This window comes from Otolemur garnettii, unplaced genomic scaffold (assembly GCF_000181295.1).
Source record: "Otolemur garnettii isolate 467f Iridium unplaced genomic scaffold, OtoGar3 scaffold00094, whole genome shotgun sequence".
NCBI classification, from domain to species: Eukaryota; Metazoa; Chordata; class Mammalia; order Primates; family Galagidae; genus Otolemur; species Otolemur garnettii.
Window position 1 is genome coordinate 4,570,277 of NW_003852489.1, and position 15,134 is coordinate 4,585,410.

The window sequence follows — 15,134 nt, forward strand, 5'->3', positions numbered from 1 at the left end:
GTTGTTTGGCGGGTCCGGGCTGGGGATTCGAACCCGCCACCTTAGGTGTACGTGGCTGGCGCCTTAGCCGGTTGAGCTATAGGCGCTGAGCCTAATAGTTTTATTTCAATAGCAATTTGGAGGGCTGAATGTTTTTATAAGTTCATTTTGTCCTTTTCATTTGTCATTTCTTTTTTTTTGTTTAATTTACATTATTTATTGTTTTCACTTGTTTTGTTCTTTCTTTCTGGCATACTTTTTCCCCAGAATATTATGGGGGTAGGCACATTTTGGTTACATAGTTTGCTTTTGTGTAATTTAAGTCAAGGTTATAAGCATGTCCTTCACCCAGGAAGTATGTGATATACTCATTAGGTGTGAATTTGCCCATCCCCTTCCTTCCCCTCTCCCACCTACTTGAATTCTGATGAGTTTTACTTCCTTATCTGCACATAGTTAATCAACTAGTTCCAATTTAGTATTGAATACATGTTTGTTTTTCCTTTTTATGATACTTCACTTAGGAGAATGGTCTCTAGTTCCATCCAGGTTGTTACAAAAGATTCTAGATCACTATGTTTTATGGCTCAGGAGTATTCCATGATAGACATATACCACATTTTATTAATCCACTCATGTATTGATAGATATTTGGGTTGTTTCCACATCTTTTGAGACTGTGAGTTGTGCTGCAATAAACATTTGAGTGCAAGTATCTTTCTCATAATTTTTTTTTTTTTCCTTTAAGTAAATACCTAGTAGTGGCATTGCTAGATCAAATGGTAGATCTACTTTTAGATCTCTGAGGTATCTCCATAGAATTTTCTGTGCGGGTTGTACTAGTTCGGAGTCCCACCATCAGTGTAGGAGTGTTCCTTTCTCTTCATATCCACATCAGCTTATGTTGCTTGGGGACTTTTTGATATAAACCAGTCTCAGGAGTTAAGTTTGATATCTTAATGTGGTATTAATTTGCATTTCCCTGATTATTAGAGACACGGAGCATTTTTTGGCCATTAGTCTACCTTCATTTGAAAAGTGTTGGTTCATGTCCTCTGCCCACTTTTTAATGTTTGATCTTTTCTTGCTGATTTGCTTGAGTTCTTTACAGATTCTGGTTATCAGCCCTTTATCAGATGAATAACATGCAAATATTTTCTTCCACTCTGTAGGTTGTCTATTTTCTCTACTGACTGTGTCCTTGGCTGTGCAGACTCTTTTTAATTTGATCAAGTCCCATTTGTTTATTTTTGTGGTCTTTTTCAAAAATTCTTTGCCAAGGCCACTATCTGTAAGATTTTCCAACATTTTCTTCTAGAATTCTTATAGTTTCATGTCATAGGTTTAAGTCCGTTGTCTACTATAATTAATTTTTGTGAGTGACAAGAAATGTGGGTCCTGTTTCAGTCTTTTTCTTGTTGGCTATCCAGTTTTCCCAGCACCACTTGTTGAATAGAGATTCTTTTTCCCAGTGTATGTTTTTGTCTGCTTTGTCAAAGATCAGAGGGGACTATGAGGATGGTTTCTTGCATGGGTTCTCTGCTGTGACACAGGTCTATGTATGTATTTCTATGCCAGTACCATGCTGCTTTGATTATGATAGCATAATCAAACTGATGCCTCTAGATTTGTTCTTACTACATAAGGTTGCATTCATTATTCAGGATCTTTCTGATTCCATCTAGATCTTGTGCAGGCTGGAGCAGGGAGGGCGCCTGTGTGTCCAACCCACTGCTTGGCCCTTGGCCGCTATCTTTGTTTCTTTTTGAAAAATCTTTCTACTTATTTTTATTTTCTAACAAAAAACCAGATTGTATATATTTAATATACATCACAGGGTTCAACCAGAGACAATTTAAAAAACAGAAAGAAAACAAAAATAACATCACAGCCAAGATACAGAGTCCTATACCGAAATTGAGGAAGGGACAAACCACCTAAAGAAAAAGTAAAAAGACAATAGAGGAGAGGCTGGATAGCCTGACTTGGCTTGGGCTGGTTACTAAGTTTGAGCAAGTTTCTTGCAGATACTTCTTAAAACCTATGGGGTCATTCCAGAGCTTGACAGCATGTGTGTTCAAAGGCTGTCATGTTGTTTCCAGGCTCTGATTGGAAAGCAAGATGATCCTGGCAAAAGATAGGGCAGACCACTTGTCCTTCAGGTTGTCCAGGCAGATGTTACCCTGGGTGTCTACACTGGGGTAGAGGCCATGAATGAGGAACTTCACTGTGGGTGTGTTGAAAGGGTAGCCACTGGGGAACTCTAGGGAGAGCTTATACCTCAGGTCCTCATGTAATGTGCTGCTGCTCCATGGATGGTCTCTACCCATTTGAAAATGTTGTCTAATTCAGGGAGGGCAGAAATTCGTTTGTCACCAGACATCATGAAGGTCATCAATTCTTCACTCCTGCTGTAGCCTTTTTCCTGGGGCCCCTCCCCACTGGACTTGGCTCCTTTACAGGAAGCTGGGACGCTAATGGAAGCTGGGTTGCAGTTGGGGGAATTATTTGTATTCTTTAATGTTTGGTTCAGTGAAGATTGATTTATCTACTCCTGTAGATTTGTGTTAATTCATAAAGTACCTGGATATTAAAATTTATATGTCTTATTTATCTTAACCATTTTCCCATTTTATATTAATTGGACACATTTTCTTATTAAATATAGAAGTTGTCACCACTGTCTTTTATTGCTTTAATATTTAGAATTTTCTCTTTTACAATGTGGGGAAGCATACTTTTCTGTTTTCTTATAATTTTGTCTTGACATTCACATTAAAACTTAAGAGCCATTTAAAAGCAAATGAGCCAGTTAGCATACATTTTGCTACTAGCATGTATTGTTTCCTTTAGTCATTTTAATTTTGCATGTCATATAGACACAATGTCTCAGCATCAGACTTAGTCCCTGGAAATAATTCAGGATTCAGAGCAACATAGTAACTTTTTAAAGTCCCTTGGAGAAGCTGTTTGCTACATTTTGAAATAGTTTGTGACTTCTGAAAGGCACTAATAATATTCTACTTACCTGAAGAAGTATTGAATCTCCTAAATGCCTAAGTTATTATTAAGAGTCTTTGATTCTGACAATTTAATGTGGGAATCCAAAATACATCGTTAGCACTATGTATTAGTCTTTATCTTAGTGTACTTGTGTTGCTATAAAGGAATACCCGAGGCGGGTAATTTATAAATGAAAGAGGTTTATTTGGCTCATAGTTCTGCAAGTTGTACAAGAAGCATGGTACCGGCATCTGCTTGAGGTGAGGGCCTCAGGCTGTTTCCACTCATGGCAGAAGGTGAAGGAGAGCCACCTCTGCACAGGTCACATGGCGAGAGAGGAAACAAGAAGAGAAGGGAAGGAGATGTCAGGTTATTTTTAATCACCAGTTCTGTGGGCACTAATAGAATGAGAACTTACTCATCTTACCCTCCTACGGGGAGAGCATTAGTCATTAATCTTTTCCTGAAGGATCTGCCCCCCCCAAGACCCAAACACTTCCCACTGGGGATCAGATTTCAAGGTAAGATTTGTAGGGCCAAACTGTTGATAATGTTCACCTAAAATTCCAATGCACGTTTCATTTGGGTTTCATTACACTTTTGAGAAGTTTCTTCTCCCCTTATGCTCCTAAGAGAGTTTCTCTCTCCTCTTATGCTCATGTACTTAATATGATGATTTCTTACAGGGACATTTTTCTGCTGTTCTTCAAAAAGAAGAAAAAGTCTCAGCAATTTATGGCAAAGAAGAGGCAAGAGAAGTACCTATTATTAGTGCTTCAACTCAAATAATGCTCAAAGGACTTTTTATGGTGCTTGACTATCTTTTTAGGCAAAATAGCAGGTGAGTAAAGATATCTCATCTCTATTTTTCTTAAAAATATTAGCCTCATAGGATGGTAGCATGTGTTTAATGCATACCTATTTGGGATAAGTAAGTAGGAACATTGTAAGCAAATGTTACAGATATGATGTATTTCCTCTTACTTCTTGGCACAGACTTAGAGTAATTGAAATTAGTCTTTTTACCTATGAAAATGAATATTGAAATCAGTAAATAAATATATTTAATTAATTCATCATTAAATTAATGATCCTCAAGTGCTAAACATAAGTAATTACATTTATTTTTAAAATATGGTTTAGTTATGTTTCTATCAGTGTCAGAAAGTTTCTTTCCTATGCACATATGTGTATTGTAGAAAATGAAGATCAACCACCCCTCCCACCCTATCCTTTGTTACGTTACAGCATTACTGAGTTCCAGTATTGTTTTTTTAATTTATTTTTGGGGATTCATTGAGGGTATGCCAGTATTTTTTTTTAATGTGGTGAAATATATATAACATATTCCATCTTCACCATTTTTAAGTAAACAATTCAGTACTATTAAGAACAGCATATTCACAATATTGTATATTATATCAGTTTTGAGAAATTTTTCATCATTCCGAGTAGGAATTGTATACCCATGAAGTCGTATCTTTCTGGACTCACTCCCTCAATCTCATAGTAACCTCTATTCTACTTTCATCTTATGAAGTTGCCCTTTGTAGGTATCTCATATAATATTTGTCCATTTTGTCTGGTTTATTTCAATTCAGTTACCACAGTGTTTTCTGAGTTGATTCATATAGTAACGTATATCAGAATTTTATTCCTTTTAATGGCTCAGTAATATTCCATTGTATGTATATACCATGTCTTGTTAATCTATTCTTTTTTTTTTTTTCTTATTGCTGTTGTTGAGATAGAGTCTCACTCTGTTGCCCGGGGTAGATGGTGTCATAGCTTGCAGCAACCCCAAACTCCTCAGCTCAAGCGATCATCTTACCTCAGCCTCCCAAGTACCTGGGAGTACAGGTGCCCACCACAATGCCCTGCTAATTTTTCTGTTTCTTAGTAAAGATGGGGATCTCATTCTTGCTCAGGCTGGTCTCAGGCAATGCACCCACCTTGGCCTCTATGAGTGCTAGGATTACAGGTGTGAGCCACCATGCCCAGCCTATCTGTTCTAATATTGATGGACATTTGGGTTGTTTCCACCTTTTGACTATTGTGAATGGTGCTACTGTGAACACTGGTATACAAATATCTGTTTGAGTTCTGCTTTCAGTTCTTCTGAGTAAATATGCTTATCTAGCAGTGGAATTTACCGGGTCATATGGTAATCTTACATTTACTGGTAACATTTTGAGGAATTGCCCTACTGTTTTCCACAGCAACTGTGCCGTTTACTTCCCATTAAGCAAGGTGTAAGGGTTCTAATTTCTTCACATCCTTGCCAACATGTGTTACTATGTGTTTTTGTGTAATAGCCACCCTAATGACTATCTAGTGATAACGCTTTGTGGTTTTGATTTGTATTTCCCTGATGACTAGAGAAGTTAAGAATCTTTTTCATGTGTTTATTTGCTGATTGTATGTCTTTCTCAAAGAAATATCTAAAATCTTTTACCCATTTTTGAATTGTATTGTTTTTCTGTTGTTGAGTTGTAGTAGTTTTTAAAATTACTATGGATACATAATAGTTATATATCTTTATACATGTTTTGATATAGGCATACAATGAATTAATCAAATCAGGGTAATTGGGGTATCCATCACCTCAGGCAAATAACATTCTTTGTGTTAGGGGCAGCATTGGATGTTATTTCTGTATCAGACATGTTTTACAGGTATTTTCTCCCATTCTCTGAGTTGTCTTTTCTTGATAGTATCCTTTGATGGAGATGCCATTTTTAAAATTTTTTATTTTGTTGTCTATACTTTGAGTCATATCCATGAAATTATGGCCAAATTTGATGTCATGAAGCTTTCTCCTTTGTTTTCTTCTAAGAGTTGTTATAGTTTTTGGCTTCAGTATTTTTATAAAATTCTCTCTGTAATTGTTGGGCCCCTGACTTTAACTTTGGGGTGTAATCTCTCCAGGGATGAAATTAACAGTGAAATATTATAGGGAAGGCAGGGTAGAAAATACCACATTTTGTTTTTTATAAACCTAGGCATTTAGAGTCTTTCTTTTTTTTGAGACAGAGCCTCAAGCTGTCCCCCTGGGTAGAGTACTGTGGCATCACAGCTCACAGCAACCTCCAACTCCTGGGCTCAAACGAGTCTCCTGCCTCAGCCTCCCAAGTAGCTGGGACCACAGGTGCCCACCACAACACCTGGCTATTTTTTGGTTGCAGCCGTCATTGTTGTTTGGCGGACCCAGGCTGGATTCGAACCCGCCACCTTAGGTATGTGGCTGGCGCCTTAGCCACTTAAGCCACAGGTGCCGAGCCTTTTTAGAGTCTTTCTGAAAGAAGTTATAAACTGGATGGGACTCAGATACCACGATTTCAGTAGCTTCATTAAAAGTAGATGAAGTGGCTCGGCGCCTGTGGCTCAAGCAGCTAAGGCGCCAGCCACATACATATACCTAAGGTGGTGGGTTTGAATTCAGCCCAGACCCGCCAAACAACAATAACGGCTACACCCCCCCCAAAAAAATATAGCCAGGCGTTGTGGCAGGTGCCTGTGGTCCCAGCTACTTGGGAGGCTGAGGCAGGAGACTCGCTTGAGCCCAGGAAGTGGAGGTTGCTGTGAGCAGTGAAGCCATGGCACTCTACCTAGGGTGACAGCTTGAGGCTCTGTCTCAAAAAAAAAAAGTAGATGAAGTTTGATGCTCAGTTAAAGGAACTTAAAAATTTCATAATTTTTTGCTGACACTTTTGTAATTTTCAGTGAAAATTATCTATTTTATTGTGTAATAAAGTATAGCTCACGTTTTAGCTTCTTTAACCATAATACAGTTTTCTATTTTGCAACTAATCATGTGGTATAGAGTACCAAAACACTGGATTGGGAGTTAGGAGGTCTAGATTTTACTTCTGGTTCAGTCAAGAGTTATATGATGTTTAAAAATGGAGTTAGAAAGTGGCTAGTGAGGGATAGATGGTTAGATGATTTATAATATTCCCTGTAAGAATCACTTGATTCTGTGATGTCATGGCTTGATTTATATCAGAATTACTGGGTTCAATTAGTGGTGGGGAGAATGTTATTTTTGAGTGAGAAGGTACCAGTGCTCTCAATTGAGTTTTAATATAATCAATTTTTATATTATATGTAGGTGGGTTATTATATGTTTCATAAAGTTTTACCATTTAATTAGCATTTCCTTTATATCTAGATTTGCAGATGATTATAAAATTGCTATTCAACAGACTTACTCCTGGATAAATGAGACTAATACTTCAGATAAAAACATGCTCGTTGCTCTTCTTCCAAAAAACAAGAAACGTTCACGACAGAAAACTGCAGTGCATGTGCTAAACTTTTGGTGCTTAAATCCAGCTGTGGTAAGTGCATCATGTTGTAAATGAAAATTTTGTCTTCTTGCTCAATAACATTTAAGTGAATGTGACTGATTCTTTTAAAGTTAATTTTATGTATCTAATGTTTCCTTTTAGGCCTTTTCAGATATTAATGGCAAAGTTCGGACTATTGTTTTGACATCTGGTACATTATCACCAATGAAATCCTTTTCATCAGAACTTGGTGTAACATTTACTATCCAACTGGAGGCTAATCATGTCATTAAAAACTCGCAGGTTAGCTTTTCTTTCTTTTTTTCTTTTCCTTTTCTTTTTTTTCTTTTTTTGAGGGCCTTCAGTCTTTCTGCCTCAATACAACGCTATATAAACAAATTAGAAAGTACTTAAAGTGCAAGCAAACAAACCCTGATAGGAAATTCAACATTTCAGTTTTAGAATAAAAGAAAATGTTAGCTACTTAATAGTGTCAACAAAAGGAAATACTAATGAATGGTATTCCTTCAACCAGTCACTTTGGATGCAAAGACTGTATTGTAATTTTTGCATTGTAATAAGATTAGTTTTTTATGAAAATAAACAAAAGAAAATTTTTACTTCACTGTAGTTTCTGTTGTATAATTATTTATATATTTCTCTTTTCCATTAGAGTATCATAAATCCTTATACCTCTTTTTACATTCCCATTCTTCTTCTGTACCTAGATTAATACCTAGTATTATGTAAGTGTTTAGCACGTTTGAAATCTGAAATGAATTAAAAGTACTTTTATGAATCCTATTATTTAAGATTGTAATTTTTTTATAACAATGCCTTATATATGTTATTTTAATTTTCCTAGAATTGTTTGGGTTGTCATTTTTCATTATGCCTTCTGGCTTCTTTTGATGAAGTAGTTTTAAGGGATCAGCTGTGTGCCTAATATCTTTGTGCCTAACAGAATTCCAGCTCTTTATAAGGTTGTATATACAGGCTTATATAGGGGCACATTTTTGGTTCTCACAATTACTTGGGAACAATTACTGTCATTTAGTAGTTGGGAGCCCAGAATGCCAAGCTCCTCTATAACTAAGAATTTTGTTTTTCAAAATGACAGAGTATTCCTGTAGAGAAACATTACAGTGAGCAATAAGTAAAGAAAGAATATATGTTCCACATTTTCAAATTGCTTTCTTAAGAGGCACAAACAAACATACGAAGATGGTACATTCAGCATATACTACATATTTGTCAAAAGAACATTATTATAGTCTCTAATTATGTTCTTAGCCTATGTACAAAAGTCCATTTAAACCTGTAATTTCACTGAATTATAATAACAATGCTAGTTTTGCAGCTGTATCCTGTTATTCTATAATATTTCCCCAACTTTAAAAAATTGCTTTTAATTTTTATTGTGGTAAAATACATATAACATAGAATTTACCATCTTAACCATTTTTAAGTGTACAGCTCAGTCAAGTATATACACATTATTGTGCAACAATCTCAACTTTTTCCTCGTGCAAAATTGCAACTCTTTTCCCATTAAATAACAATTCTCTATTCTTTCCTCTCCTTAACCCCTTGTAACTACCATTCCAATTTGTGTTTCTATGAATTTGGTTACTCTAGATACTTTATATAGGTGGAAGCATAAAGTATTTGTCTTTTTTTTGACTAGCTTATTTTACTTAACATAATATTCTCAAAGTTGTCCATGTTGCAGATAATATCCTCAAATTTCATCTGTGTTATAGCAAATGTCAGAATTTCTTCTTTTTTAGGACTGAATAATCCTGTGTGTAGATGCCTGAGATATTATAAAAATATTTATTTGGTCTTTAATCCCTTTCTTGACATAACAACTCATACAGTATCTAGAATCTCTACATTGATCTTTTTGTATGTTAGTGAGATTGTTGGCAGGGAACCCTGAGGAGCTTCAGGATGGGGGCTGATCTTTAAGAAAGACCAAGACACGATTGGAGGGTTGGGACTTGCAGCTGAAGGTTAAATTGATCCCAGTGGTCAGTGGTTTAACCAATCATGCCTATATAATAAACCTTTCATAAAAACACAAAAGGATAGGATTCGGAGAACTTCTGGATAGCTGAACACTTGGAGGTCTTTCCCTTCCCATGTGCCTTGCCCTATGCATCTTTTTATCTCTAACCTTTGTGATATTCTTTATAACAAACCAGTAAGTATTTCGCTCAGTTCTATGAGCCACTCTAGCAAATTAATCAAATCCAAGGAAGGGGATTCTATACCTGGTCAGAAGCATAAGTAAAACAACTTGGGGCTTGAGATTGTTATGAGAAATAGGGGGCAAGGGTCTTGGGGTCTGAGCTCTTAAACTGTGGGTCTAAAGATACCTCCAGATAGATAATGTCAGAATTGAACTGAATTATTTTGAAGGAGAGCTTCACTGGGGAAACAGAAAGAGAGGGAGAGTATTGAATTGGGGGACACCTGTTTAGTGTCTGCTTCAGAATTGCTTAATTGCTTGGTGTATAAGGAAAAACTTCCACACATTTCGTCAAAGAAGTCTTCTGTGTTCATTGTTAATGTGAGAACATAACACTTAGTGCCACATTTGATTCCTGAAATGTTACTGGATGAAGAGGGTCCAGCCACCTGTCACTGTCAGCCAATATGCAGAGATGGAGGTTGGTCCACCAAACTTTATTTGTCAGAAGGCCAGCAATTCTGGAGACCAGTGAGAGTAGCCTCTCCAAGATTGTTCTGTTCTTTTACTTCCAAAATCAGTTTTATACTTAAAAGTAAACTCCATACTAACCCTTATCTTATACGGCACTAATTAATTCTTTTTTTTTTTTTCCGAGACAGAGCCTCAAGCTGTCCCCCTGAGTAGAGTGCTGTGGCATCCCAGCTCACAGCAACCTCCAACTCCTGGGCATAAGCGAGTCTCCTGCCTCAGCTCCCAAGTAGCTGGGACCACAGGCACCCACTACAACGCCTGGCTATTTTTTTTTGGTTGCAGCCATCATGTTGTTTGGTGGGCCCGGGCTGGATTCGAACCCACCACCTAGGTGTATGTGGCCGGCGCCTTAGCCACTTGAGCCACAGGCGCCGAGCCAACACTAATTAATTCTTATCCTAAACAGAAGTAGGATAACCATAACTCATGACCTATAATAAATAATAATTGTCATAAACCATGATCCATATAACAACATTCCAATTCAAAAGCTAATCTCCTTAATTAATTGTCTTAAACTACTCAAGATATACACTTTTAGGTTAAAGCCGAATTTACAAAACGAAAAGAATGGAAGGCATAAGGTGAAGGTCACATAGGACCTAACCTGGCCAGAACAACTATGATGTCGCAGCCCTATTCTGATTGACTGTATCTTATTCTCACTACATGTGCTCTCATCAACTTAATTTTGAAAAATTATAAATTTCAGAAAAATCTAATATTTTTTTATTGTTGAGATAGCATCTCTATCACTGAGGTTAAAGTACAGTGGCACAATTATAGTTCACTGTAACTTCAAATTCCTAGGCTTAAGAGATCTTTCCTTTTTTTTTTTTGCAGTTTTTGGCCGGGGCTGGGTTTGAACCCACCACCTCTGGTATATGGGGCTGGCGCCCTACTCCTTGAGCCACAGATGCCACCAAGAGATCTTTCTGCCTCCATTTTCTACATAGCTGGGATTATAGGTGCACATCACTCATTTTTTTAACTTTTTGTATAGAAGCGGAACCGCTAAGTTGCCCATTTTGGTCTCAAACTTTTGGCCTCAAGCAAGTCTACGACTTCAGGCTCTCATAGTACTGGTGTGATAGGCATGAGCCTTCCCAGTGAAAAAGTAATATTGATGTAGTAAGGGGCTTTGTATCCATCACCTCCAGGGGTCCTCAAACTTTTTAAATAGGGGGCCAGTTCACTGTCCCTCAGACCGTTGGAGGGCCAGACTGTGGACCCCGGGACGAGTTGGCTGCTAAGCAGGATAGACAGCGGTGGCAAAAACACCCAGTGGGCTGGATAAATGTCCTTTGCAGGCCACATGTGGCCTGTGGGCCGTAGTTTGAGGATGCCTAATTATGAATTACTAACATTATGCAGTATTTGCTTTTTTGCCTCTCTGTTTCTATTTCAAAAATTTGTTACATGTTTAATTTTACAAAGCTGTTGAGAAAGAGATAAGTACAACTCTTTTTGCTTTTAAAGAACTTTCATTCTAAGATAATTCTGTTATCTTTCTAAGGTAAAACTTTTATAAATTAAATCTATATACAGTTAATTAAAGGTAATAGGAAAAAACCCAACAATTTAAAGTAAATGTCTGTTTTAAACTTGTTGCTTGATCTATTTTCACAAATACATAAATACTTCCAGCTAAATATTAATACCTTCCCCTTGTTTAAGCATAATCCTAATACTAACTAACATATTTATATTCTAGGTTTGGGTTGGTACCATTGGGTCAGGCCCCAAAGGTCGCAATCTCTGTGCTACCTTCCAGCATACTGAAACATTTGAGTTCCAAGATGAAGTGGGAGCACTTCTGTTATCTGTATGCCAGACTGTGAGCCAAGGAATTTTGTGTTTCTTGCCATCTTACAAAGTAAGGAAATATTTATTGTTTCTTTTACCTATAAATCTCATTTAAATAAATAAATTATCATGATAATTTAAATATTACCATGATAAGTTTCTTAGGGTCAGAAGTGACAAGGTAATTATAGTTTTCTAAACATTATAGTTTGTTTTACTTATTGATTTTTCTACTTATGCTTTACTTAAAAGTCTAAAAGAATAGAAGTCATCAAATAATGTAATTTATGAGAACTCCTTAAGTGTAAGTGATTTTTTTTTTTTTTTGAGGCAGAGTCTCACTATGTCATGCTTAGTAGAGTGCTGTGGCGTCACAGCTCATAGCAACCTCAAACTCTTGGGCTTACGCGATTCTCTTGCCTCAGCCTCCCAAGTAGCTGGGACTATAGGCACCCGCCACAACTCCTGGCTATTTTTTTGTTGTTGTTACAGTTGTCATTGTTGTTTAGCAGGTCCAGGCTAGGTTTGAACCTGCCACCCTCAGTGTATGTGGCCGACGCTGTAACCACTGTGCTTCGTATGGGTGCTGAGCCAGTGTAAGTGATTTTTATTCTTAGGGACAAGTTGATATTTTCATAGTTAAAGACTAAAGGAGCGGGGCAGTGCCTGTGGCTCAAGGAGTGGGGCACCGGTCCCATATACCGGGGGTGGCGGGTTAGATCCCAGTCCTGGCCAAAACTGCAAAAAAAAAAAAAGAAAGAAAGAAAGAAATTACTAAAGGAGCAATCTTTTTCACTTTCACAAATTATTCTTTTTAATATTTCAATAAAGTGAATATAAGCCACACTTTCTTTGCTGCCTATTATTTTGCTTCATGTTCTTTTCTTATTTTTTTTAATAGTTTGATTTGTAACAAGTTTTTTAGAGTCAAATTGAAATTCTATAGTATATTTTGGTCCTCTTAATATTAAAGCATTGAAACTATATATAATACCTGACCGTAACATCATATTTTGTCAAAATCTAAACTAAATCCAAGAGATGTGATATTCTCTTTGCTGTTTTCATGGGAAGTTATATCTCTAAGGACGGATGCATAATTAAGTAATATGTTTCAGTGACAATTTTGATACTTTTGGCTCTCTTGCTGTCTTACTGTATATGCATACTTTGTTAGCCAGAGATACACTGAAGCAACTAGTCTCATAAACGAAAAGATTTGTTTTCAGAAGGAAATTAATCAGTAATTTTTAGCAAGAATATTTAAAAATAAAATGGACATAAACATTTTAAAAGTTTTTAATAGAAAACAAGATTTATGTTAGAGGATGAACATCTACACCTAACAATTATATGTAGGAAAACTAATAATTAAATCTGGTATTAAGCCATACAATAAAATATGTGGGGATTTGGCCTTACCTAATACTACTTGTGGACTTTTAGTTTTTAAATACGGAAACAAATCTTTTCTGGGAAATTGGAAGAAAAGTTATTGTAGAATTATGTAAACCATATTCACTCTAGAGTTATATAAGAAATAAAAACAAGGCTCGACGCCTATAGCTCAACTGGCTAAGGCGCCAGCCACGTACACCTAAGGTGGCGGGTTCGAATCCCCAGCCCGGACCCGCCAAACAACGACGGCTGCAACCAAAAAATAGCCGGGCGTTGCGGCGGGCGCCTGTGGTCCCAGCTACTTGGGAGGCGGAGGCAGGAGACTGGCTTGAGCCCAGGAGTTGGAGGTTGCTGTGAGCTGTAATGCCACGGCACTCTACCCAGGGGGACAGCTTGAGGCTCTGTCTCAAAAAAAAAAAAAAAAAAAGAAATAAAAACAAAATCTTATCACATTGGTAGCAACCTTTTTATATTTTCGAAGTTTATTCACTTGTAGCATATATCAGAATTTATTTCTTTTAATGACTATTTCATAGCATATATATAATATACATGTGAGATATATATATATGTGTATATATATATATGTGACAATTTGTTTATACATTCATTTGTTGATGGACATTTGGGTTGTCTCCACCTTTTGTCCATTGTGAATAATGCTATGAACATTGGTGTATTCATATCTGTTTGAGTTCTTGCTTTCAGTTCTTTTGGATATATACCTAAGTAATAGAATTTCTGGATCTTGTGGTAAATTAACTTTTTGAAGAACCAGGAGTTTTTCATAGCCATTGCACAATTTAGATTCCTGCCAGCAGTGCAAAAGGATTCTAATTTCTCCACAACCTTACAAACACTTATTATTTTGTATTTTTTTGATAATTGATTTCCCAATGGGCATGAAGTGGTATCTCTTGTTATTTTGATTTGCAGTTCCCTTGTGGCTAATGAAGTTGGATATGTTTTCATATCTTTTCATGTGACAATTTGGTTATCTTCTTTGGAGATATATTTGTTCAAATCTTTTGTGCATTTTTTAAATTTAATTTTTTGGTATATTCATAAAGTTGAGCAACCATTACTACTAACTCCAGGACATTTTTCTGACCTCCAAATGAAATCCTTTACCCATTAGCAGTCATTCCTTCTTCTCACCTTCTATTTCCTGATAACCACTAATCTACTTTCTGTTTCTGTAGATTTGCCTTTTCTGAACATTTCATATAAATTGAATCATACAATATGCATGGCCTTTTATGTCTGACTTTTTCACATAACATAATGTTTTCAAGGTCTGTGTTGTAGGACGCTTTAATACTTTATTCCCTTTTATGGCTAAGTAATATTCCTTTTACTTTCAACCTGTTTGTGTCTTTGAATTTAACTTGTGTCATTTATAGACAACATATAGTTGGATCATTTTCTTTTGTAAAACTTTATTTAAATTAATATGAGTGTACAATATTTAGGTTACATTGTGCTCACTTCCAAGGTAAAGTTCCATTTATACAAGAGCCCCTTTCCCAGGACGCGTGTTATACACTCTCACAATGTGCATATAAGGTGAGATCCTGCCTCATGCCCTCCCTCCTTCTGCCATATGTCTTCCTTCCTCCCTCCTTTAACTTCCCTTTACCCCCTAACTGGACTATGATAGTGGTTTCTTTTTTGTTGTTGTTGTTTGTTTGTTTGTTTTAGAAACAGAGTCTTGGCTGGGCACCTGTGGCTCAAGTGGCTAAGGTGCCAGCCACGTACACCCAAGGTGGTGGGGTTTGAATCCAGGCCAAGCCCGCCAAACAACAATGATGGCTGCAACCAAAAAATATAGCCGGGTGTTGTGGCGGGCGCCTGTGGTCCCAGCTACTCGGGAGGCTGAGGCAGGAGACTCGCTTGAGCCCAGGAGTTGGAGGTTGCTGTGAGCTGTGATG

General features: G+C 36.9%; 1 protein-coding gene and 1 pseudogene across 1 annotated transcript in view; one reads left to right on the forward strand and one right to left on the reverse strand.

Annotated features, from left to right (window-relative positions):
* BRIP1 (BRCA1 interacting protein C-terminal helicase 1) overlaps window positions 1–15,134 on the forward strand; it is a 189,633-nt gene that overhangs the window by 84,592 nt on the left and 89,907 nt on the right. Inside the window, exons 10-13 of the mRNA XM_023516638.1 lie at window positions 3,669–3,823; window positions 7,154–7,322; window positions 7,434–7,574; window positions 11,714–11,875. Coding sequence (XP_023372406.1) covers window positions 3,669–3,823; window positions 7,154–7,322; window positions 7,434–7,574; window positions 11,714–11,875 — 627 coding nt within the window. The remainder of the gene's footprint in view (window positions 1–3,668; window positions 3,824–7,153; window positions 7,323–7,433; window positions 7,575–11,713; window positions 11,876–15,134) is intronic.
* LOC105887547 lies at window positions 1,917–2,374 on the reverse strand (annotated as a pseudogene).